The 24,935-nt window shown below is 58.5% G+C and overlaps 2 protein-coding genes across 8 annotated transcripts in view; one reads left to right on the top strand and one right to left on the bottom strand.

The window, feature by feature from the left end:
• Positions 1-7,271, top strand: part of ADAMTSL2 (ADAMTS like 2) — a 40,275-nt gene extending 33,004 nt beyond the window's left edge. For all 6 annotated transcript variants that reach the window (XM_034929421.3, XM_008976034.4, XM_003822440.4 and 3 more), the window contains 6 exons: positions 30-243; positions 360-515; positions 1,165-1,335; positions 2,088-2,264; positions 5,593-5,737; positions 6,496-7,271. In XM_034929421.3, the coding sequence (XP_034785312.2) occupies positions 30-243; positions 360-515; positions 1,165-1,335; positions 2,088-2,264; positions 5,593-5,737; positions 6,496-6,614 (982 nt within the window). In that variant the 3' untranslated portion in view covers positions 6,615-7,271. The remainder of the gene's footprint in view (positions 1-29; positions 244-359; positions 516-1,164; positions 1,336-2,087; positions 2,265-5,592; positions 5,738-6,495) is intronic.
• Positions 7,272-8,837: 1,566 nt separating this feature from the next.
• FAM163B (family with sequence similarity 163 member B) overlaps positions 8,838-24,935 on the bottom strand; it is a 34,373-nt gene continuing 18,275 nt past the window's right edge. For both annotated transcript variants that reach the window (XM_034929423.3, XM_057298611.1), the window contains exons 2-3: positions 11,892-12,007; positions 8,838-11,190 (exon numbers count right to left, since the gene is read on the bottom strand). In XM_034929423.3, the coding sequence (XP_034785314.1) occupies positions 10,783-11,190; positions 11,892-11,984 (501 nt within the window). In that variant the 5' untranslated portion in view covers positions 11,985-12,007 and the 3' untranslated portion in view covers positions 8,838-10,782. The remainder of the gene's footprint in view (positions 11,191-11,891; positions 12,008-24,935) is intronic.

The following is a 24,935-nucleotide window of genomic DNA, read 5'->3' as shown; positions in this document are numbered from 1 at the left end:
TCATTGAAGGCCATCCGCTCCCGGGGCAGGTGGGAGACGAGCAGCTGGAGCGAGTGTTCGCGCACCTGCGGAGAGGGCTACCAGTTCCGCGTCGTGCGCTGCTGGAAGATGCTCTCGCCCGGCTTCGACAGCTCCGTGTACAGCGACCTGTGCGAGGCAGCCGAGGCCGTGCGGCCCGAGGAACGCAAGACCTGCCGGAACCCCGCCTGCGGGCCCCAGTGGGAGATGTCGGAGTGGTCCGAGGTGAGTGCCTGCGGGAGCAAGCCGGGGGTCGGGAAGAGCTGGGGAGCTGGGCTTGGGAGATGGAGGTGGCTACACCTGTCACACACCCCCCCCGCCCCCTCCCCCTGCCGCCACAGTGCACTGCCAAGTGTGGGGAGCGCAGTGTGGTGACCAGGGACATCCGCTGCTCCGAGGATGAGAAGCTGTGTGACCCCAACACCAGGCCTGTAGGGGAGAAGAACTGCACGGGCCCGCCCTGTGACCGGCAGTGGACCGTCTCCGACTGGGGACCGGTGAGGCCTGCACTGAGGGGTGGCTGGGCGTGCGGCTGGTGAGGGGACCCAGAGCTTTGCCTTGATGTGCCTCAGTTTCCATTTTTTTCCGAGGCAAGGGTGTGAGGTCAAGAATGTCCAACCAGCCTTCTCCCATGTTATTATAGGAATCAAAACTTCTCTCCAAACACGTGGCCAGCATCACCTTCCCTCTATCACCTGTTTATCTCTCTGTATCTCTCTCTGCCTTTGTCTCCCTGTCTGTGTCTGTGTCTCTGTTCCTCTGTTGGTCTGTCTCTGTCTCCCCGTCTCTGTTTGTCTCCGAGTCTCTCTGTCTGTCTCCCCATCTCTGTCTCTCTGTGTCTGTCTTTGTCTCTTTCCCTGTCTCTGTCTCTCTCATCCAGAGAGATGCTCAGATGCTAGCTGGGGTCGCCTCTGGGTGGTGGGTGCACAGATGATCTTTTTAAGTGTGCTTTTCTCTGCGTGCTTTTCATCAAGCATGCATTATTTCTGTAATTAGAATAGAAAATGTTATTTTAAAAGTGGTTACCATGGCAACCGCTTCGACACTGCCTGGGAGCCACTCCTCTCCCTTGGGACTGACATCCAGGGCCCCTCCTGGTGTGGCTGCCTCTCACTGGATGTCCCCTGCCTGTCCTCTCCCCTGCAGTGCAGTGGAAGCTGCGGGCAAGGCCGCACCATCAGGCACGTGTACTGCAAGACCAGCGACGGACGGGTGGTACCTGAGTCCCAGTGCCAGATGGAGACCAAGCCTCTGGCCATCCACCCCTGTGGGGACAAAAACTGTCCCGCCCACTGGCTGGCCCAGGACTGGGAGCGGGTGAGTGCCCCAGAGCCCGCGGAAGGGCCTCCTGGTATCTGGAGAGCATTTGGCCAGAGAGGAGAGCCAGATGGCTGGGACCACAGATGGGTGAAAAAGAGGAATTCATTGCAAATTATGAAGGGACAATTCCCTAAAAATTAATTTAGAATACAAAAGGCTTAAAAGGTAGGAAAACACCTTACAAGTCCCCAAATCTCAATTTTGCATGGCTCAGTGGTACGTGCAGAATTGGCATTGCCCCCAGCCTGGGCCCCCAAGTCCCTGGGATGCAGAAAGCTAGGGACAGGGGTTGTTTTGGCTGCCTGCTCCTGGCCCAGGGGCCTGTGCGACCTCTGATCGTGACCAGTGTGTCTTCCGCACCCACCTGTCATCGTCACCAACTTGCCATTTCAGACGAGTTGCTCTCCACAAATTGCTTTCAACCAGCAGCTCCCGGCAGGTCACTAAACCGGATAATCTCGAGCCAAATTGTTTTCTGCTAAATTGATTTTGGCCAAATCATCACTGGCCAAATTGTCATTAGCCAATTTGTTTCAAAACAGATGGTTATGTGCTAAATTGCTTTTGATCAAATCCATCTGGGGCCAAATGGTTATCGAACAAAGAGTTTCCAGCCAGTTTGTTATGCACTGGAGCATTCTCACCCAATTGCTATTGACCAGCCCGTTGTCACCAGAGTCGCCGTGGGCCCTGTGTGTAGGGTCCTGCTGGGCCCTGGCGCTGACCCGCTCCCTCTGCCCCGGCCTCAGTGCAACACCACCTGCGGGCGCGGGGTCAAGAAGCGGCTGGTGCTCTGCATGGAGCTGGCCAACGGGAAGCCGCAGACGCGCAGTGGCCCCGAGTGCGGGCTCGCCAAGAAGCCTCCCGAGGAGAGCACGTGTTTCGAGAGGCCCTGCTTCAAGTGGTACACCAGCCCCTGGTCAGAGGTGAGTTCCCAGCCGGCCCCTCTGAGGTTGCCTGAGGCCAGACCTGAATGTCGATCCCGCCCCTCCTGCCTCAAGCCTCATTAAGTGCTTCCTGCTCCTCCCTCCCCGACAGCCTCTGTGAGGGCTTTCCTTCCCGGGAAAGCTTCTCAACTCCGCCACGTCAGCTGGTGCGAGAGCCAGCACCTCCAGGAAGCCTTCTCTGATCTTGTCCCTGGGATCCCTACGGCACTCGTCCTGGGCCTTTTTGGGCCCGGGAACTCCGGCCTCGAATTGTGGCCTCTAAGTTGCATGTTTGGCAGCCCATGTGCCTGACACCGCGGGACAGACAGACCCCAGGTGGGCGGGGGGAGCAGATTGGGCTGAGGCAGACACAGGCTTGGCCCTCTGGGAGCCGCAGCCAAGGCAGCCGCTTGGGATTTAGGGAGACAGTAATAGACATGCACCCCCATGTCAGGACACCGGCGGGGCCAGAGGGAAGGGCAGTAAGTCTCCTGCATGGGTCTGGCCCCTCCGAGATTCTTTGACTCTTGGGCCCCCAGAATGCCCCAGCGTCAGGATGTGAGGCAGGACTATGCTGAGATCTCGGTTCTCTTTGTAGAGGGGAGGAGAGCCCTCCCATCCTGAGGCCTTGAGGCACGTGTGGCAACCCTGACCCAGTTCTTTGCCTGAAGGGTCTCCTCTCTCCCAATAGTGCCATGAGGAGAGGTTCTTTTCCCCATTCCTCAGAGGTTCAGGGAGCTCTCTGGCCCACTCGGGGTCCCACAGTTACTGGGGGCTGTAGCAGACATTGGAGGCCAGGCCTGTCCATGGCCCTAGAGTGAAACCCAGGTGGGGTGTGGCATCTGCAAGGGAAGGGGGACCTGAACCAGCTCATCCCGAGGGGCCCTGGGCAGGGAGCCCCAAGGTGGGTGGGCAGCCCTGGTTTCACAGAGGGGGTGGCAAACTGGGCGCCTCCTCGCCCCCAGTTGTCTTGCAGAGCAAACAGGTTGCTTTCACCTCTCCTGCTGTTTTCCCCTTCTGCTGCACTTCCTGTGGGGCCTCCGGGTGACTCCAGAGCCTCGCCCTGTGCCAGTGGGTGCCCCTCTGCCTTCTGGGCCCCACGGAGGCAGCCCTGTCTAGACTCCAGCTTGAGTAACTCACATCAGCTGTGACACATCAGCCATCTGTGGCCCTTTCACAGCAGCGCCAGCCCTGGCCCCAGACCCAGCCGCCTCACACCTGGCAATGCCATGAGCTTCTGAGAGGGGGACCTGGGGGTGTCCAGAGGGTATCTGGGAATCACTGGGCAGGTGCTTCCATAGCCAGGCTGTTTACCTGGGGTCTCCAGCTACCTCTGCCCTCAGTTTCCTGATGGGCCAACTCTGAATACCCAGGCGACAAAATGGGGGTGTCAGACGGAACTCAGAGCCTGGAACGTTCATGGTGAAGTGCCCAGCTGTGTATCAGGCCCTGGCGCCCGAGGGCTCCAAGTCTTGGTCGCTGTGGCGGGTGGGTGCAAGATCCTAAACCTTATGAGTTCAAGGCAGAGAGTCCAAGAGTCTGTGAGGAGCGAGCTGGGGACCCCAGTGCGGCCCTGCTCAGAGATTGGGGTCCAGGCCCCGGGCCCTTGCCAGGTCCCAGGCTCTTCGTGCACGCTTGGTGGTGTCTGGCCTCCACCCTGCCCCGCCGCCCCCCACCCTGCCCCAGGGCCTCTGCCTGCCCTGTAGCACACATGCTTGTTCAGGAGGGAGAACACACACTCACTCATTCCCTGTTGCCCACCAAAGGACCCCCGAGTGAGGAGGGGAAAGGCTGAGGGTGGGCCTGGGGCTTCCCAGGGGAGGCCTGGGCAGAGCCAGGGCCTGAAGGGTGAGCCGGCTTTTGCCGGGAGTCAGCTGGAGAGACCACGGTGTGCCGGGCCCTGAAGCCTCCTTCTGGAAAGGCTAAGCCCGGTGGGAGGGAGAGTGGGAAGGGGCAGGGAGGCTGACTGGGGTTCCAGGGCCCCAGGGAGCCAGCCCAGGTCTGTAGTTTGGGAAGAGCACTAGCTTCAGATGGGGGGGCCACTGTGGGGCCAGGAAACAGGGACCCACTAGGTGCAGGTACCTTGCTGGGTGATGAGCCATGGCACGGGGGGAGCCATGAAGCTATGAAGGGGGGACCCCAGAAGGACAGCCTGGGGTGCTGGGGAGGAGCATCCCCCTAGCCCTGATGAGGAGGTGGCAGGGCCAGACGAGGTGCAGCTGGCACAGACGGCTGGTGGGCACGTGGACTCCTTCTTCCTGGTGGCTGCCCCCCGATGCCGGTGCATAGCGGCGGCTCAGTCAGTGTTTGTTCCCCCAGCTGCCCAGTCCCATCCACTCCCCAGGGGCAGAGGAGCTGGCACCAGGGCTGGCCGGGAATGTGCTGCTCTCCAGAGGCACGTCCAGAGGCTCCTCAGGGCCCTGCCAAAGGCTGATTGTCCTCACGCCGTCAGCGCCAAGCCAGCCTTTCCTCGCCTGCAGACGGTGCCAGCCCCCACCCCCTGGCTCGGAGCAGGCAGGCAGGCAGCAGTCTTTCTGCCAAGTCTTAATCGGTCTTCCTTGCTCCTTTGCAAACAGAAGTGGAGAGTGGGTCCCAGGGCCAGGGCCTCCCACCCCACCCATCTCAGAGGACAGAGGGCTCAGGTCCCAGACGTGCCTGGATGATGTGGGGTCACCCACATTGGGGGGAGTGTGAGGGAGCCACCGCCTGTGGGATCTTGGCAGGAGGACAGCAGGGTGACTGGGGCCAGCAGATGTCTCTGGTGTTCTGGGGAGCTCAGCGGGGTTTTCCAAGGGGAACATCTGGACGGGGAGCCACTGGAGGGGGTGGTGACTTCGCGAGATGCATTTGATCGGCCCACAACAAACAGTCTGCACCACAGACCCAGGAAAGCTGGGGCCAGAGGACCCTCAGGGAGATGGGAGAGGAGGGACCACCCATCACTGTGCATCTGGGGAGACTGAGGCAGCCCTGCGTGGGGAGAGAATCAGATCCTCCTGACTGCCAGCCAGTGCCTGGACCCCCTGGGAAATGACAGAGGAGGGACCACCCCTCACTGTGGATCTGGGGAGACTGAGGCAGCCCTGGGTGGGAGACAATCAGAGCCTCCCGAATGCCAGCCAGTGCCCTTTTGTCAGCATCTCAACTCAGCCTTGGAGCTGCAGGTCTAGTTTCAAATGGGCTTCCACGGGTCCTGTGTCAGTTGGGACTCATAGCCGCCTGGGAAGGGTGGGGTGGGGAAGGGGGAGTGTGCAGGTTCCCCGCCCCCTGCCCAGGCCCCTGCCCCATCAGGAGGCTTTCCCCATGCCTTCTGTCTCTCCCACACCAGTGCACCAAGACCTGCGGGGTGGGCGTGAGGATGCGAGACGTCAAGTGCTACCAGGGGACCGACATCGTCCGTGGTTGCGATCCGTTGGTGAAGCCCGTTGGCAGACAGGCCTGTGATCTGCAGCCCTGCCCCACGGAGCCCCCAGGTGAGGCGCGGGGAGGCCGAGGGTGGCTCTGGGACTTCCCAGGGGAGGCGAGGACAGAGTCAGGGCCTGAGGGGTGAGCAGACATTGCTCACCTTGATGGCGAGCCTGGGAACCAGCTTGAGAGACCAAGCTGTGCAGGGAGTGGGGGCTCCCTCCCGGCATGGCTGAGCCCCACTGGGAGGGGAGAGAGGGAAGGGGAATGGGGGAGGCCTGACTGGGGCTCCATGGCCCCAGGGAGCCATGCTGAGACCTGTACTTTGGGAAAAGGGTCAGCTTCAGATGGCAGGGCCACTGTGGGGCCAAGACCTGAATCCAGGATGACTCAGCTGGAGCGGCCAGGGGCTGGCACACAGGGGGCAGGGAGGGGAGCAGCTGAAGCAGGGCCTGGGCACCTGGAGGAGGGACAGGGTGCCAGGTGCAGGGCATGTGATGAGTTATGCTTTGGATACATTGAGTGGTGGACGGGGGGCCCCTGTGGAACCCTTGGGGATGCTTAGGCCTCTGGGTGTGACATCTGTAGCTCCTTTAGGCATCACTCCTCTTGGGACACAGATCAAATCACCTGGCATGATCTGGGACAGCGACATCTTGGGGACAGAGATGGGCCAGGAAGGAGGGGGCAGAGAGCTAGAGATGGAGACCCACCATGGGGTGGGAGGCCCACTGCCCCTGGAAAACGGCACGTGGGGGTCCTTGGGGTTTTCGCCCCTTGGCCACCTCCTGAAACTGCCCTGCTTCGCTCTATGTTCCTTCTCCAGATGACAGCTGCCAGGACCAGCCAGGCACCAACTGTGCCCTGGCCATCAAAGTGAACCTCTGCGGGCACTGGTACTACAGCAAGGCGTGCTGCCGCTCCTGCAGGCCCCCCCACTCCTAGGCCCAGCAGCTGCAGCCCCTTCCAGATGAAGACCAAGCGCCCCTCCTGGGGCTGCTGCAGCTTCTGGGGCCTCCACAGACCCCCCTTCTGCAGGGCACGCTGGCCTAAGAGACGTGGCACTGAGCCTCGGCTGTCGAGAGGGGACTTCCCACGGCCCATGGACCTTTGTGCTCCTGGGGCAGAGCCTCCGGCACCCAGTGGCCTCCCCTAGACAGAGCCACCCCTGCCGTGGGAACCTGTCCGTGTTCCTGCGTGGATCCTGTGTTTGTGGCTCCCGCTCCCCAGCCCCCAGCAGCCCCCAGCCGAGGGGCCCAGGGCCCACAGCCAGTGGTGGAGGTGTCTTGCTCCGGGCCCGTAGCCCACGCCCTCTCTGGGTGGCAGGCCCTTCTGAAGGAAACTTGCAGGCGAGCCCAACGTGGTGGGGGGCCTTCCTCCCTCGGAGGCCATGGGGTGAGAGGGGCTCAGGCAGCCAAGGAGGCCCAGGCGTGCTCCCTCTTATGGAGCCCCTCCCATGGAGCTCTCTTCCCGCCGCACTTTCTACCCCGGGCAGAGGCGCTTGCCCACGGGACGTTTGGGGATGGACCTCGGCCCCCGCCCCTGCAGTCAGCGTCAGTGCTCATCTACGTTAATAAAGTGGTCCTATTTATGGCGGCATCATGGGGTCTCAGTTGCCTCTGGCTGGAGAAGTGGGTGGCCTGGGGATTGGAGGGCCCAGGCGTGGCTGTGTGGGGTCCCTCCAGCTCACTGAGGCCTCCGGTGCAGGGGTGGGCCGCGGGGGGCCACAGCACCTGCTCTGAGGAGAAAGACAGATGCAGATAAAAGGCAACGAGAGGCGTGGGGAGTGTGCAGGGAGGGCGTCTGGGGACACTGGGACTTAGGCGCTGGAGTAGGAGTGGAGTTGACATCTCGAGCCCATCAGCAACTGGTACAGGACCTGTGGGGGCAGGGGTCAGGGACCTTGGCTAAGGTGTAGGGCACCCACCTCAAAGTGCGTGGGCAAGAACAGAGGAGATGAGGCAGGTGTTGGGGGCGCGGGGCTGGGCCCACCTTGAGCCTCAGGAAACAGCACTGTCACTGCCGCTCCTGGAGCTCATGGAGGGCTTCCTGACCCGGACTTGTGGGTGCAGGAACGCAGGGGCTTCTGGGGAGGGGCTGCTTGGTTGACCCAGCAGCAGGAGTGGCTTTTCCCAGACAAGAGGGCAGCAAAGAGCACTCAGGAGAGGAAAAGTGACACAGCTGGAGGACGCTGCATGGGAGGAAGGATGGGGCTGTACCGCCCGGAGGGGGCCCCAGGAGGTGTCTCTGAGCATGCAGGCAGTCGGGAGGTGAGTGGCTGCCGGGCTGCTTCCTCGATGTGAGGCCAGCTTGTTCTCAGACTGGGAGCCACAGCAGGGTCCATCACAGCTTTAGGGGGGCTTCTGAAGGACTTGGGGCTCTGGGGAAACTAAGGCAGCACCCCCCCCCCCAGTGTGTTCTCGCCTGAGTGTGCCTGCACGCGTGTGCACTGAGGCGCTGCAATCAGGATGGTCCTTTCAATCCCTAAAGTCCAGGAATTAAGAGGCCCCTGGGATGGACTTGCTCAAGGTCACCAGCTTGGGCCGGACAGAGCCGAGTCCTGAGACCCCGGGGTCTCAGGCCTCTCTGCCCACCTCACCCTGTGCCCGCCCTCACCTCGCTGTTCTCTCCTCCTGTGTCCCCCCAACCCACATCTTCTTCCTGTCTTACTGTTTCCTCCCGGCTTCTCCTTTCTGCCAACATTTATTATACACTTACTGTATGCCAGGTTCTGTGCCCAGCACCTCCTTGGTGCTGCCTGGATTTATCTTCCAAAGGTCCCCACGATATAGGCATCGCGATTACCCCATTGTGTGGAGGCTAAAACTGAGGCCCAGAGATGCTCTGTCACTTGTCCCAGGGGACCCAGCCTGTTTTCCCCCACCGCCACAACCCTCTGTCCAGGGGTTCAGAGTCCACTCTGGTAGTTCTCAATGCTGGAAGATGGATAGCCACCGGGAAATTCAAAATCAAACGTGGCCCACTGCTGTGCCCCCAAGCCAGAGAGGAGCTCTCGGCCCCGCCGGGCAGAGCCCTGGCCTGACTGGCTGCATCCGGAAGGAGAAGCTGACTCTGCCTCCTGCGGGGTGGGAGGAAGCCCCTCCCAGAAGGTTGAAGAGGGTGGGTGTGGACGGCCTGGACACCCGGGAGGATGGAAGACGCTGCACGAGAGTGTGGGAGATGTTTTATCGGCTTTCACTTTCCTCAGGGAGCCAGCGGCTCCCCCAGCAGGTCCCCATGGTGGAGCCGAGTGAGCTGGGAGGGATGGGTGCTTACTTCGTTTCAAAGAGATCTACATATCTACAGAGAGGATGGAGACCAGAAAGGAATTGGGAAATGGAATCATGAGGGCCGGGCCCTCATCCCCACCCCACCCAGCCCACCCCCCACGCCAATGCATCAGAAACAGACTTCACAGGATGCACAGAGGAAGCCAGAGGTGTGGGCGGGCCCGGGGGGCCGAGGCTGCGAGGGACCTCAAGGGAGAATGCCACTGGCCTGTCCAAACCAGGCAGGAGAGAAAGTAAGAGGAGGAAAACAATTGAGAACATAACGATTGTGTCTTCGTCAGCCGTTCCCCCGACGCCTCTGGAAACTGGCGATTTCGTTTTTGAGTAAGGGCAAGAAGTGTCCTGCTCAAGCCACCCTCCGCTCAGGGAAGGCCACTGCCTGGCCAAGCCTTGTCTTTGAGGCGGTGCCTTCCCTGGGCAGAGAGGGGCTGCCCCGGCCCTGGGGCTCCATGGCAGGGCACAAAAGGAGAGGCAGAGCCCCAGAGAGGGAAGGGGGCTCCTAGGGCCAGGCTGCTGAGAGGAAATAATTGCCTCTTTCTGGGTGAGGAAGAGCTGCCTTCCTGATGGCTGGTGTCCTGGGATCTGGGGCATTTCTCTGGGGTAGCCATTGACGTCATTTCCTTAGCAGCAGGAGAGCGGGTGAGAATTCCCAGGAGACCTCGGCCTGGGTGGGCGCTTGGTGGAGAGTGGGCTCAGATGAGGTCTTCAGATGGCAGCAGTAGGCTCTGGCTGCTTGGGGTCCACCAGGAGCTGGACCAGGCCTCCTAGGTCCTGCTGAGAAGCAGGTAGGGGAGGTGACCTGCAGCTCTGTCTCCCTTGGGGATCTCAGTTCCTGTTGAGACCCACAGCCTGAAGACCTCTGTCCTCAGGGTCTCTCCTCATCACACAAGATGGGGAGACTGAGGCCCAGGGGTGGGAAGGGCCAGCCAAGTCTCACGGGGAACTCGGGGGTTTTCAAGCTCTGGGCCATGGCTCTGCCCACCCTGATGAGCCCCGGGCTGCCTCCGTGCACTGCCGCTTGCTGGCCCTGTTTCTGGCTGAGCACTGGGTCTATACATTTCCGCGTTGCCTCTCCCACGGCAGGGGGACTGCGACATGGCCTCTCCCTCTCCCCGTGCCTCCCTCTGCCACCAAAAAGCTGGTCAGGGCGGAGCATCCCAAGGGCCCTGATGCCCCTGAAAGTCTCCCTTCTAGGGGGCAGCCGGTCCATCTTCAGGGAGCTCAGCACGTGTCTCAGCCTAGGCAGACGCTTGGCACTTGAACCCGGAAGAGTGTGTGTGTGAGAGAGAGGGAGAGACGGGTAGGGGAGAGAGAGGGAAAAATGGAGAGAAAGAGGCCGGAGTTCAAGGTGGAGGAGCAGAATCCTTGGTCTGCAATTGCCAGGGAGGGCCTTGCTGCAGGGCCCTGGGCCTCACTGAGGTCATCCCTTCCTTGAGCAGGTGAGAAGGGTGAGACCCAGGGAGGGGTGACACATGGAGACCTCCTGGGAAGGCCAGGTTGTTGGGTCTGAGACAGAATCATCAGGAGTAACGGCGGCCTCTATGCCTGAGAGCCCTGGTGCATGCCCAGCCGGCCGTATGGTCACCTGGTCCTTCTAGCCCCAGGCCCCAGCTGTGCCTCCCCCCAGGACACATTTGTGTTCAATGAGCCTTATCCCTGCCACGAGCCTGGGGGCTCCCCAAGCCTGGGCCTCCCCTGAGGACAGGGATTCCAGGAGGGCTCAGCCAAGCCCCACTGGGGGCCTGGGGCCAGGTGGGTGTGCCACAGGAATCCCCCCATTGTCTCAGGACCTTCAAGGCCAGGATCCTGGGGGCGGGCCCAGGTCACACGTCGGTGCTGATGCTGCGGCTCCTGGCGAAGGCCTCCCGCATGGCTGAGAGGCGGTTGGGGTTGAGCGCCTGCAGGCCCCCGAAGCCCCCCGGGGGCAGCTCCACGTCCTCCTGGCTCACGCTCCTGTAGAGCACGCGCTCCCCGCCGTTCAGCACGTCCTCTTCCTCCTCCGGCGGCTCCTGCAGGAAGAAGGTGGGGGGCTCGCAGTGGGAGCAGCTGCGGCAGAGGGCGCGGGCCTGCGGGGACTTCTGGCTGAAGGAGGTGGAGGCGGTGGGGTAGAGCGCCGGCCCGTTGGTCAGCACCAGGTTGCGGTTGGAGTGCAGCGGGGGCAGGTGCGAGTGAACGGCGAAGTCTGGTTCCTCCTCGTCCTCCTCCGACTCGTCCTTCTTGCAGCAGTAGTACTGCGGGCAGAGGGACGGTGACCATGCGGCCGCCCGCTCCCACCCCAGGACCGACATGCGGGAAAGGCTATCCCTGACTGGGGAGGGGAGATAGGCACGGTGGGAGTGGGGTGGCCCAAGCCCAGGCCTGACACCTCAGCTGTTTAACCAGTGCTATGGGTCTCACTCAGGCCAGGTGCAGTGCTGAGCACTTCACAACGATCCACTCATCTCTTCCGCCCAGCAACGTGCAGGTGTGACTGTTATCTCCATTTTGCAGGTGGGGAGACTGAGGCGTGGAGGGGTTCGCAGCCCCACATCGGCAGAGCCGGGGGTCACAGGCACTGGCAGCTGTGTTGCCTCGCCCTGCCCCGATGGCTCCCCCTCATCTCTCAGGGAGACATGGGGACTCTGGATGGCCCTGGAGTGCAGGTGGGAAGGATTGCTCACTGTGACACTCCTTTTGGGCAGCTGGTGCCCTTGGCTAAGTCCCTTCCCGTCTCTGAGCCTCTTTATAAGCTCTGGGTGAGGGGAGTCAGGCGCATCTTACTGAGCCCCATGGTAGGGTCCTGCTGCCTTCTGCTGTGTGTCTTCTCTGCCACAGGGCTCTTCCCCACTTCCCGGGCCGTGACCCTTGTGACCTTCAGGCGGGGCTCCCTCCCGAGGTAGGGGCACCCTCTGGGCCTCCCTGCCCTGTCCCCTTCCCCGCCGCCTGGGAATACCTGGAGCCGGCAGTAGCACAGAACAGCGATGATGCAGAGCAAAATCACAGTCGCCAAGATGCCCCCGGTGATGACCACGGTCCCGGCTGTCATCCGCCCCCTTCTCCATCAACAGCCTGCAACACACGCCGCCAGCTTTAGAGCATCACGCTTCCTCACCACAAAAGTCACTCGTGCTATTCTAGAGAACTGAGAAGACAAGCTGAGGGGAAAAAAGCACCCCAGGATGTGCCTGTGAGAGGCAGGGGCTCTGCCTGGGACGGGGTGCAGCAGGAGCCCAGGTCCTGCTCTGCCTCAGCTGGCCTCTGTCCCTGCCCCTCTCCCAGCCTCAGCTTCCACATCCGTAGAAGGTGGATGCTAATAGCACAGGGTTTTGTGACACTTTTACAAGCGTGTCTCTCCATGCTTAGTGTAGCATGCTGTCAATGAATGGCGCCCTTCCAGCCTGGCTCTACAAGCTTGCACGTTTTTAAATTTACCCAAATGCAGTCAGGCCGAACATATGGTTTTGTAACCTGCTTCCCTGCATTTTCATCTCACACAGTCACCATTATTCTGCCATATCCTTAAATTTTCTTCTGCAACATAGTCTCTAACCCGATTCCATTGTTTCATGTAACTGACTCCTTTTCTTTAAAATGCTTAATTGTGGTAAAGCACACATAAAATGTACCATCTTCACCATTTGTACGTGTGCGGCTTAGTAGCATGAATTATATTTCACACTGTTGGGCAACTAATCTCCAGAATTTTTCATCTTGCAAAACTGAAAACCAATTCCTGCCTGACGTTTGGGCTTCTTACATTAAAGAAATATTTTTAGCAATGTTTTAATAAGCGTCTTTGTAGCTAAGTAATGGGAACCACCTGAACCTGCTTCAGTGGCTTTCAGGATACATTCTTAGAAGTGGGATTTCCAGGCCTAGGGACATGCCCTTTGCAAACTCCTTCTTGTGGAAAATGTCCATCAAACACAACGCAGGGAGGCTGGAGTGATGCTGTCAGTGGCTGCTGCATTCAGCTCATCCCTGTCCTGGGGTGTGCTGATAAACCAGCTCTCAAAGCACCCGGCTGGGAGCATTTGCTGATTTTTGTGGTGTAGATTTTCTTACCATGGCCAGTTTCCGTTCAAGCAAGGTTTGACAAGCGGCTTACAAAATTCCTAAATTCTTCACAATCACCTCTCACAGAGCAGTGGGAGCTGGCGCCACTTCCCTTCCTCAATTTCCCAAGCCTCATTTTTTTTTTTTTCTTGCTGGGGTATGGGGTGGAGGAAGAGATTGGAGTATTTTAAAGGAAATCACAGAGCATATCACTTTACCCATAAATACTCCAGTGCAGCATCTGACTGAGGAGGATTTTTAAAAAATTACCCAGCCTACGTTTAGCTTTCTCCTGTCGTCTCTGAAATGCCTTTTTTACGGTTGGTTAGTTCAAATCAGGATGTACTTGCTTTTGGCTCCTTTTGCTCTAGAATAGCTCAAAACCCATTCACGCCCCGCACCCCCATGTTGTTTATTGGAGAAACTGGGTTGTTTATCTGACGGAATTTTCCAGGCACTGGAGCTGGCCGGGATTCCTCGCATGGCATTGAACATGCTCCTTTATCAGTGTTTCTCCTCTAAACTGGCTTCCTGTTGCATCACTCCCAGGGGCCTGATGTCTGCTGTCCCCCTCGTCTTGACGTCACAATCAGCTAATGACTGCAGCTGCTCTCGGCCAGTTCTTCCATTGCCAGATTCCGGGGGGTCTCCCAGCCCATTGCTGCAGCATCCTGTGCATGACCTGGATCTGTTACTTCACTAGGAGTTACAAAGTAGTGACTTTCCAAATGTTATCCTTCTTTCCACGTTTATGAGCTCCAGTTCTCCTTGAAAAAGCTCTAAAGCACATGCCTTTATCATCTGTGTGGTTACCCTAGCATGCGGCCTGCAGAGGGAAGGCTCAGAGGTTCCGTTCCTCCCTTTATCAGGGATCAGAATGAGCTGGTGCCCTGAGGTTTGTGGCTGTGTGTGTGCCGAGAGGACGGAGAACAGGCCAGCCCAGATCCACACCTCTCAGTGAACCAAAAGTGACCCTGCCCCCTTTGCAGGCCCCACGTGCCTATTGGTCCCAGCCTGTTGTCTGCCCCAGCTTGCCTTTCTACGTGGAAACTTGCCCAGTGCAATCTCACTGATTTTTGAAAATATATTTGATGCGTTTCAGTCCACTGCAGTCATGATTCTTTTTGATGTTCAAATGATCCCACTAGGGAGCAAACCGAGGCCTGGAGAGAAATGACCCGCCCAGGCCCCAGCACCAGTAAGATGAGGGATCTGGGTCAGGTCAGGGCTGGATCCGCTGCTACCATCCACCTTGGGGCCCCTGCCACCCTACCCCGACTGCTGAACCCCATGTCTCCTCCACGTGAATGCCTTGAATGCCACAGCTCCTTTGGGGAAGCACACACTGTGCTGATACCAGGTTTGGGGGTGCTGGCCCAGCCATGGCCCTCTCCTTTGTGCCCTGAGCCAAGAGGCTGGTGGCCACTTCTGAGCCCTCTGCTGCTGTCCTTTCGGCCACAGTTTATTGGGTTTGGGATGGACGTGCACCCCAGGCTGGGCCAGCCGGCCTCTCTCCTGGGAAATGGAATTAAGGCCTGAGACACTGGCCGGTCCCTGCTGGTCGCTTGACCTTGGGTAGAGACATGAGTGCTCAGGCTGTGGCCAGGCTGTAGCCACGGGTGGGGTTTTCAGCCACATGTTGGAGAGTCAGAAGGTGCTGGTCCCCGGAGGGAGCGAGGAAGGCCACAGCTGTGGGAGAGATTGCCGTTGTGGTCCTGACTCAGGTGCCGATCCCTCCCCGACACCTGCAGAGTGACTCCTGCTGTGTGTATGTCACCTACTGTGTGTATGTCACCTGGAGCGCATTTTTGCTATTTGCACCCAGGTAATTATGGCCCCACTTCATCAATGAGGGCACTCACACAGCTTGGGAGGGGTTGAGGGAGGTGGAGGCTCGTGCCCGAGTGTTGTCTGTGGTCATGCAGGGATTAAAATTCAGCACCACCCTCCACTACGGGCCACGGCTGAGGGCCCACGGCTAGGGCTTACTGATAGCAATGGGGGCCACGGCTTTCCCATAGGGAAGCATGGGCCTGAGTGGAGGGGCTCCCACTGCTGTCAGGCTGAGACTGCAGGGAGGATGGAGACTGTAGGTGGCCATGGCTGGGCTGAGGTGCTCCCTCAGGGACAGGTACTGGGGAGCCATACAGGACACCCAGGCTAAACCCCCAAGTGCCAGCCTGGCTTTGCCTCTGGTTAGCTGCAAGAATGGGCCTTTAGTGCCTCCATTCCTCTGCCTCAGTTCCCTCCTCTATAAAATGGGAGAACCCCAGGGGTTCTGTGGGACAGCAGCTGCACCATGCTCAGTGCTGTGCTGATGTTAGGACCGTGTCCCTCCCTGAGTCTGAGTCCTTCATCGGGTCCCTGAGGGAGCTGGCCCCGCTCTCCGCAAAGCTCTCTCTCAGGTCTGAGATGCAGCCGGTCCCTGGCTCCGCCTGGCTGCAGCTCCTCTGGGCCCAGGTCTCCTCCAGCGGAGAGCAGCCTGGCGGCGTGACGGGAAGGGTGCCGGCTCAGGCCAGGTGCCCAGGGCTGTCAGCAGCCACCCTCCAACACCCAGGCTGGTCCAGCTGGAGCCTCTCAGCCTCGCTCTGCAGATACACGCCCGCCGAGGAGCAGCAACGCCCGAGACGGCGCCAGGTCCCAGGGCCAGGCATGGCCGACAGACACACACTCCGCTGGCAGCTCCACCAGCGCCCGGCCTGACATCAGCCCACAGTTCACTCCGAGCAGCTCCCAAAAACACGGCCTCCCTGGGCCTCCACCCTCCTGCCTCCCCTCTGCTCTAGCTGTGCCCCACCCTCTGGGATGCCCATCCCCCCCTGGACCTACCATGCCATCAAAGCCCAGCACGTGCCCTCCTCTCCCAGGAAGCCTTCCTGAACTTTAACGCACACCACAGAACTTCAAAACTTCAAACGCCAGAGCTGAGAGGGACCAGGTCCCACCCCTTCATTTAATGGGGGAAGAATATGGACCACCTGCTGCCCTCCCTGAGTGCTTACCTTCAGCCTCTTCCCTGGGGACCCCAGGACTCTACTCAGCTGTGGCCCAGGTGATACGAGCCTGCGGGGCCTCTGTCCTGCTCTACTCTTGCGGGTGACCTTGGGTCAGAGGCCTCTCCCTGGGTTCAGTTTTCTTATCTGTAAAATGGGTGTGGCAGGGTTTAGACACTGATTCCTCCCCACTCTGGGAGACTTGGATTTTTAATCGGCCCTGCCAGGAATCCAGATGATTTAGACACCCAACAAAGTCAGGATTATGAAAATGTAAACAAGCATCAAGTGATAAGGCGATAAAGCCAGATGACACCCTCCAAGGGTAGGCAGAGAACGGGAAGGGCTACAGACACTTTGGCTCCCAAGGATACTTGTGCTCTGAGAAAGCTGAGTGCCTGAGAGAACAGGGGAGGACTTGGCTGCTCAGGGTGGTAACGGATGGGGGAGGAACCGAGGGAAACTTCCTGGAGGAGGAAGCTTCTGAGCCGGGCTGTGAAGGATGGGCTGGGAGAAGAAGGAGAGGGCCTGTTGGTGCTGGGAACAGCACAGGCCAAGCCTCGGAGGCAAAGCCATGCGGGTCAGGCCCAGCAACAGCCTGGCAGAGGCTACTCTGCCGCCTGCTTGTGACTCGAGCCCCACCCCTCTTCCAGCTCCCTGAAGCCTCCGCACTGCCAGCCAAGGCAATTTGGCGAGAATAGCGCCGAATTGTTTATCTGCCCCCTGGGACCATAAATGGTTTTAAAGCTTTATAAATGGCTTTGCTTCCCTGTTCCCACCCCGGGTTTTTACAGGGACAGGTTGTGAGATGGGGCTCCCCTGTGCGTCCCCCACCCCAGTCCACAGAGTCTGTGGCAAGGGGGCCTGGGCGGGCAACAGTCGCCTTCTGAGGGCCCCATCTCGTCTCTGTAGCCGGCAGGGAGAGCCAGCTGCGTTTACAAGCTTCAGTTGTCTCCTGCGGCACCAGCACCGGCACCGAGGAATGAATGGCGTGGAGCTGGGGGTGGGGCAGGAAACACCTGGCAGCAGAGCCAGACACCGGCCTCCACCTGCCTCCCCCGGGAGCCCCCTCCCCACACCCGCCTTTCCCTGGCAGGAGACCCCCTGCTCACCACCATCTGGGCCACACGTCCCGTGCTGAATTTCAGACTCTGGTAGTTTTCTGTCCCTCTTGCCACATCCCCCTCACTTGCCGTAAAGCCCACGGGAACAGACCCCTCCAGAGCTTATTTATTTTGTGCCCCAGCCCCAGCCCCCGCCACTGCCTTGCATGGTACAGGGCCCAGGCGACGCTTAATGAAGGCTTCTGTCTGCCTCGTTCACCTGAGATGCCCAGCGCTCGTGGTAGGAGCCAGGGAGAAGCCAAGGCCTACATCCTCGGCACTGGCCGTGCCCTCTGGCTCATCCAGCCCCGCGCCTTCCAAACCAACCGGGCCCCAGGACGGGGAGCCTGGTAAACACACAGACATCCCGACGGCAGTGCAGCTGCACGGGCCCTGCAATCTGATGGCTTCACAAGCAGCCCCTCTAACCAGGTGAGGCGGGCGCCCTCCACTTCCAGATGGGGAAACCGAGGCCAGGGCAGAGAGGGCCAACCCTGGGGGCCCAGGGCAGAGCTGGACCTGGAATCCAGGCTCGTTGCCTCACGGTCAGACTCCTCCCCATGCCGGCGTCTCGTCGAGGGCTTATGGAGACTCAGAGCGCCTTTTCTCCACAAACACATCTGTCTGGTTACAAAGGCGCTCCCACTACCTGGAAGCCCAAGGGCCCCGGCGTCCTCGATCGGAGGAGAGCAGCCCGCAGAGTTCCTGTCTAGACCTCCTGCACATTTGTTCCTAATTTCATGCTCCGCGGGCTCCCAGATGCCTGCGTTCAGTAATAAACAGACGAGGAAGTGCTCGGCTGCCCTGTGCTGCCGCGGTTGGTCTCCAAGATGTTATCCAGAGCCCGGCTGGGGGTGGGCTGGCAGAAGGGAGTCTGCGGGGCCTGGAGGGCAGTTCCCAACAGCACCTGGAATGTCTGCCTTCCCAGCTCTATCCCCAGCTCAGCTGCGGGGGGAAGAGGGGGCAGTGAATCAGGCCCCTGCCCACCACGGGTTCTGAGGGGCTTGCGGTCTGTCTAGGAGGCAGAAAATGCCCACAGCAGGGGGACTGGTGCTGCCGGGCTTGGCACAGAGTGGGGAGCTGGTGTTTGGAAAACTCGCTCGTGCCCAGCGTTTGCCCCCGTGGTTGCCTGGATTCCTTGAGGGGCCCCCAGAAAGAGCACAGGGACCATGGCATTTTGCTGGCCACTTCTGGGGTTTCACAGATTTCTAGAAGCTCCCCCCAGACCCCAGCTGGAGAGCCCCCTGGGGTCAGTACCATGGAGGGGCTCTTAGGGTCTGTGGTTCACTGCCCAGCAGAAGCAGGGCACACAGTGTGTGTTTGGCACAAAAGTGCAGATGGTGGTGCCCAGGGGTCTCTGTGCTCTTAAAGAATGGAAGCTGTTTCCACGTTGGGCCAGCCGGAGCTGCTGGGCAGTTGGGTAGGAGTAAGGCAGGGGTGGGGTGTGATGGGGAGCAGTGGGTCCCTGCCTTTCTCAGGACTGCCACCCAACCATGTCAGGGGTTGTAAGAACCAGCATGGCCTCAGCCAGGCTTTGCGGGACTCTGTGCATTCATCTCGTCTCACCCTGGGACCCCCCAGCGTAGGCGGCTTTCCCAGGTGGTGGCGTGAACTGAGGTAAGAGTGGTTCGGCCACTGTCCAGAGCCCACTCCCTAGGCCATCGGGGAAGCAGGGGGTCTGACACATCTCTGCAAGGAGATGACTGACCCATATTTTCTAGGGAGTAAACTGAGGCCAGAAGAGTGAGATGATCCACTAAGCAATGGAAAAGCCGACCGGACAGATGCCTATCCTTGCTCCTCAAGGAGTCTTGCTGAAACTCAAAGCCCATCCCTGTCTGGAGTCCAAGCCACAGAGGCCACTCTCAAGACCAGTTTCAGCTGACCGGCGACCAGGGCGACCCAGGGCTGGAGCCCTGCCTGGCCCACTACTGGCATGGTGCAGAGCTGGGAAGGGGAGTCGAGGGGTGTTGTGGACCAGGAGGAGAGGAGCTGGAGCCAACGCCAAGGCTGTGGATGGCTGGGAAGCCCTGGAGCCATAAGCAGGAAGCAAGAAGATGAAAGGACTAGGTGATTGTCCCCCCCTGGCCTGGTCCCCACCAGGAAGTCACTGTCTGCCAACCTCAGGAACCGTAGGGCAGGACAGGGAGTGTCAGGATCAGGCCTCCTGGCCTCCATCATGGGGCTGTGCCAAAGCCTCCTGGGGGCTCCCTGGTCCTCAGGGGTCACTGCTTCCTCTGACCCAGTGGGCAGGGTCTAGCCTTCAGTGCAGTTAGAGGCTGGGTCAGGCGGAGCTGAGATAGCCCTCACCAGGCAGGGTGTGGGAGGAGAGGGGGCCCCGGCTGAGGGCTGCCTGGTTGCTTCCTGGGCCTCCTGGAGATGAGTGGCTTGCGTCCCCGACGGGTGTGGCTGGGACTCTCAGGCTGGAGTTTTGGGTGGTCTGAGGGAGGCGGGGCACTCAGACCATCACCCCAAGAGTCAGGCCTGCTTCAAACCTCACCTTCTGCCCAGTCTAACTGACCCCACTTTCTCAGGCTGGGGTCCCTGAAGCTCTTTCCTGGGATCTCCCTGGGAGCCCCTAGAGCAGATAGGGAAGGGACAGAGAAAAGAGAAAAAGGTGATGGGCGAACGGGGGGGGCGAACGGGGGGGCGAACGGGGGGCGAGCCTGGGAGGGGAGGGGAGGGGAGGGGAGGGTGGGAGCCCAGTGCTCACCAGGACCTCACTGCTGCTATCTGCCCAGGAAGCCAGGAGCAGCCACAGAGGCAAAGGTGAGAAGTCCCCGCACCCTGAGCTGTGAGGCTGGGCAGTGGGGAAGCCAGTAGCACTCCCTGCTTTGGCACTAGGGAATCGCAGACCCTGCTCAAAAATCACTGACCAGTCCCAGCCCCTTTCTGCTGAGACCGAGTCGGGGATCGTGGGAGATGGGGGAACCACTGGCCCTGTCTGGGGCAGAGCAGCAGGCAGTGCCATGGGGGGCTCAGATAGATCATGCTGGTGGGAGGCCTGGCCTGTGGGGCCCTTCTGTCAGGAAGGCTACCACGCTACTTAAGGACCTTGAACAGAAAGATTTGGGGAAGAACTTGCAAAAATAAAGCTTGAGTTGTGGCCGCTGCTGTCAGGCCTGGAGTTGCCACCTTTGGCTCCAGGTCCTGCTTGCCCAGAAGAGGGCACACCTGGGCTGCATGGCCCAAGGAGGTTGGATCCCAACTCTGGGGTGGGGGTGGGCTCAATGGTACAGAAGGATCTAGCATGTTGAGGGATTAGCATGCTGAGGGATCTAGCATGTTGAGGGATCTAGGATGCTGAAGGATCTAGGATGCTGAAGGATCTAGTGTGTTGAGGGATCTAGCATGCTGAAGGATCTAGCATGTTGAGGGTTCTAGTGTGTTGAGAGATCTAGCATGTTGAGGGATCTAGCATGTTGAGAGATCTAGTGTGTTGAGGGATCTAGCGTGCTGAAGGATCTAGCATGTTGAGGGATCTAGGATGCTGAAGGATCTAGTGTGTTGAGGGATCTAGCATGTTGAAGGATCTAGTGTGTTAAGGGTCTAGCGTGTTGAGGGATCTAGCATGCTGAAAGATCTAGCAAGTTGAGAGATCTAGCATGCTGAAGGATCTAGCATGTTGAGGGATCTGGCATGCTGAAGGATGTAGCACTAGCATGCTGAAAGATCTAGCATGCTGAAAGATCTAGCATGTTGAGGGATCTAGCATGTTGAGGGATCTAGCAGGTTGAAGGATCTAGCATGCTGAGGGATCTGGCATGTTGAAGGATCTAGAATGCTGAAGGATCTAGCATGTTAAGGGATCTAGCATGTTGAGAGATCTAATGTGTTGAGGGATCTAGCATGTTAAGGGATCTAGCATGTTGAGAGATCTAACATGTTGAGGGATCTAGCATGCTGAAAGATCTAGCATGTTGAGGGATCTAGCATGCTGAAGGATCTAGCATGTTGAGGGATCTAGCGTGTTGAGAGTTCTAGCATGTTGAGGGATCTAGCATGTTGAAGGATCTAGAGTGTTAAGGGTCTAGCGTGTTGAGGGATCTTGCATGCTGAAAGATCTAGCATGTTGAGAGATCTAGCATGCTGCAGGATCTAGCTTGTTGAGGGATCTAGCGTGTTGAAGGACCTAGCATTTTGAAGGGTCTAGCATGTGGAGAGATCTAGTGTGTTTAGGGATCTAGCATGCTGAATGATCTAGCATTAGCATGTTGAAGGATCTAGTATGTTGAGGGATCTGGCATTTGAAGGATCTAGCATGTTGAGGGATCTAGCATGTTGAAGGATCTAGCATGTTGAAGGATCCAGCACTAGCATGCTGAAAGATTTAGAAGGTTGAAGGATGTAGCATGCTGAGGGATCTAGTGTGCTGAAGGATCTAGCATGTTGAAGGATCTAGCATGTTGAAGGATCTAGCATGTTGAGGGTCTAGCATGTGCGGAGATCTAGCGTGTTTAGGGATCTAGCATGTTGACAGATCTAGCATGTTGAAGGATCTAGCATGTTGAGGGATCTAGCAGGTTGAAGGATTGAGCATGCTGAGGGATCTAGCATGTCGATGGATCTAGCATACTGAAGAATCTAGTATGTTGAGGGATCTAGCATGTTGAGAGATCTAGTGTGTTGAGGGATGTAGCATGCTGAAGGATCTAGCATGTTGAAGGATCTAGCATATTGAGAGATCTAGCATGTTGAGGGATCTAGAATGCTGAAGGATCTAGTGTGTTGAGGGATCTAGCATGTTGAAGGATCTAGGGTGTTAAGGGTCTAGCAGGTTGAGGGATCTTGCATGCTGAAAGATCTAGCATGTTGAGAGATCTAGCATGCTGCAGTATCTAGCTTTTTGAGGGATCTAGCATGTTGAGAGATCTAGCATGTTGATGGATCTAGCATGTTGAGAGATCTAGTGTGTTGAGGGATCTAGCATGCTGAAGGATCTAACATGTTGAGAGATCTAACGTGTTAAGGGATCTAGCATGCCGAAGGATCTAGCGTGTTGAGGGATCTAGCATGTTGAGAGATCTAGTGTGTGGAGGGGTCTAGGATGCTGAAGGATCTAGCATGCTGAGATATCTAGCATGTTGAGAGATCTAGCGTGTTGAGGGATCTAGTATGTTGATGGATCTAGCATGTTGATGGATCTAGCATGTTGAAGGATCTAGTGTGTTGAGGGATCTAGCATGTTGAGGGATCTAGCATGTTGAGGGATCTAGCAGGTTGAAGGATCTAGCATGCTGAGGGATCTAGCATGCTGAGGGATCTAGCATATTGAGAGATCTAGCATGCTGAGGGATCTAGCATGCTGCTGACCCACTCATTGTGCAGTTGGGTGGCTGTGCTCCCCAGAGAGGGGGCCTTGCCCAGGGTCACTGGGCACATCTGCTGCAGAGTGAGACACAGGCCAGTCACCCTGAATGGTCGTGGGCGCCAAGTTGTTGGTAGAGGAGATGGGAGAAGGGAAAAGGACTGGGTTTCTGGATGCTGAGCTCAGCAGCCTCTCCCAGAAACCCCTGCTCTCCTGTTCTGACCACCTCGTGGTCTGAAATATTTATGCACATCCCTGAAGAAGCTCGTGGTTCAGGCCCCGTCTCTCTGTCAGGCCCTACAACTGTTGACATTGATGATTTCAATACAGCAGAGAAACCTGCTTTTCAACAAGTAGAATGCTCAGCAATACCCCCGGAAAATACCCCCTGGGAAATCCCGTGAGCTGGGGCTCCTGCCCGTGCCATCCTGTGTTGCCCCACTGGGGTTCCTGAACCGTAAGTCTGAACAGGTTGCTGCCTCACTCAAACACCCTGCATGGCTCCCTATACCTCTTAATAATAATAAGCACCACTATCTCTGTGCCAGGAGGGCATGGCACCCTTCACCAACGTCTCCTTCAATTGCCGGGACAGCCAAGGCAAAGATTATTATTATGCCCATTTTACAGACAAGGAAACAAGAGAGCCAAGGAGCCTAGCATGGGGAGAGAAAAGCACAAGGTCACATGGTGAGGGGTGAGGGCTCCAGGGGTGAACATGGTGTGCCACATCAAATCTGATGTATCTCCTTTTCCTTCCATCCCCCACCCTCAGCTTGCCTGTAGGGATGGGGTAAACTCACCGCCTTCCCTGCATCAGACCTAAGCCCCATGAAGGCAAGAACCTGGTTTCCCACTGCAGTCCTCCGGCCACCAGGGGGCGACACAGTGCGCGCGCACGCACGCGCACACACACACACACACACACACACACACACACACACACACACACACACACACACACACACACACACACACACACACACACACACACACACACACACACACCAGGGCGGCATTGGTGCTGATTTCAATGCAGTGGGGGCCGCTGCCCACACTTGCACCGCAGGCCCTGAGTGAGCTGGGGTCTTGCCCTCGTGACCCCCACCCTCACCTAGCTGATCCCCAGTGTTTCCCAGGGGGCGGGAACAGCAGCACAGAGCTGTAGGCCAGGCCAGGGCTTCAGGCCGCCAGGAGAAGGCAGATGAGATGCACCAAGAACATTCTGGGCTGCAGTTTCCCGATCTCCCGGCCGTGGGTCAGGAAATGGGGGGTGGGAGGGTAGGGCCTGAAAACCCCGGGCAAGTCTCAGCTCAGCTGCCGACGGGGCTGGCTTTTTCTCTCCCTTAAAAATAACAATGTGCAGAAGTTGGGTTCGTAAAACCCTCTCTGCTGCTGGACTTAAGTTTCCTTCCCTTCCCTTCCCTTCCCTTCCCTTCCCTTCCCTTCCCTTCCCTCCCCTCCCCTCCCCTCCCCTCCCCTCCGCTCCCCTCCCCTCCCCTCCCCTTCCCCTTCCCCTTCCCCTTCCTTTCCTTCTTTCCTTTCCTTTCCTTCCCTCTCTCCTTCCTTCCTTCTCTCTCCTTCCTTCCTTCTCTCTCTCCTTCCTTCCTTTTTTCTTTTCTTTCTTTTTTCTTTTCTTTTCGTTCTCTTCCTCGAACTGAGCCCTGCTCCTGGTCCCAGTTCAGGGCCTGGAAGGCAGACGGGAGGGAGGGCCAGGCCAGGACTTGCTGGAACGACCAGAGCTCTCGTTTAGTAAACAAATAACTTAGTCCCGTGCTGGGCTGGGGGCTCCCCGGTGCTTCAGTGAACCCTATAGGCACAGCCGGCGCAGGTACTTTGAGCATCCTCATGCAAAGACGAGGAAACGGAGGCACAAAGAGGGAGGAAGCACAGGCTTGATGCAATTCCAGGCCTTTACCCACCAAAATGGCCCAGCACCTTGAGATAATGTTCGATAAAACTCCTGGATGCTCAGTAAAGCCCTTGCTGACTCAGCCTTACGGACACGAGCAGACGGACTCTCTGCTCAGTGGGGACACGCCTGGAGTCCCAGGAGAGCCCCGAGAGCCAGTAGACACATGGAAGGCACCCCAGACCCCAGCCAGCAGCGTGGCCCGGAAACTCTGCCCCCAGCCAGGAATTCCAGCCCTTACCAAGGTCTCCTCTGCCTGAGGGGCCGCTGGGTGTCAAGGGGCCGACAGAACAGCATTCTCGGTCAGGACATGGGACATATGGGGCCAGGTTGAGAAAGAACCCTGGATACTACCATTGCCTTTTGTGAAGGAAGCTTCCGGGGATCCTGAGAGAGGTACCAGCTCTGAAGCTCCTGGCCCTGCCCCCTGCGTTGGCAGAAAGCCTCTCTCCTTGGGTCCCTCAGCAGGCAGGCAGGCTCTGGATAGGGCAGGGCCCAGCTACCGGGGCATCCTGGTCTGTCTTCCAAGGCCCAAGCCCGGACCACCCCACTCATGAGCAGCTGCCTCCCTTCTGGGTCTACCTTGCACTGCCATGACCACCCTCTGCCAAGCAGCTGGCCTCCT

Source organism: Pan paniscus, chromosome 11 (assembly GCF_029289425.2).
Source record: "Pan paniscus chromosome 11, NHGRI_mPanPan1-v2.0_pri, whole genome shotgun sequence".
Taxonomy (NCBI): Eukaryota; Metazoa; Chordata; class Mammalia; order Primates; family Hominidae; genus Pan; species Pan paniscus.
This window is presented reverse-complemented; position numbering and strand designations above follow the sequence as displayed.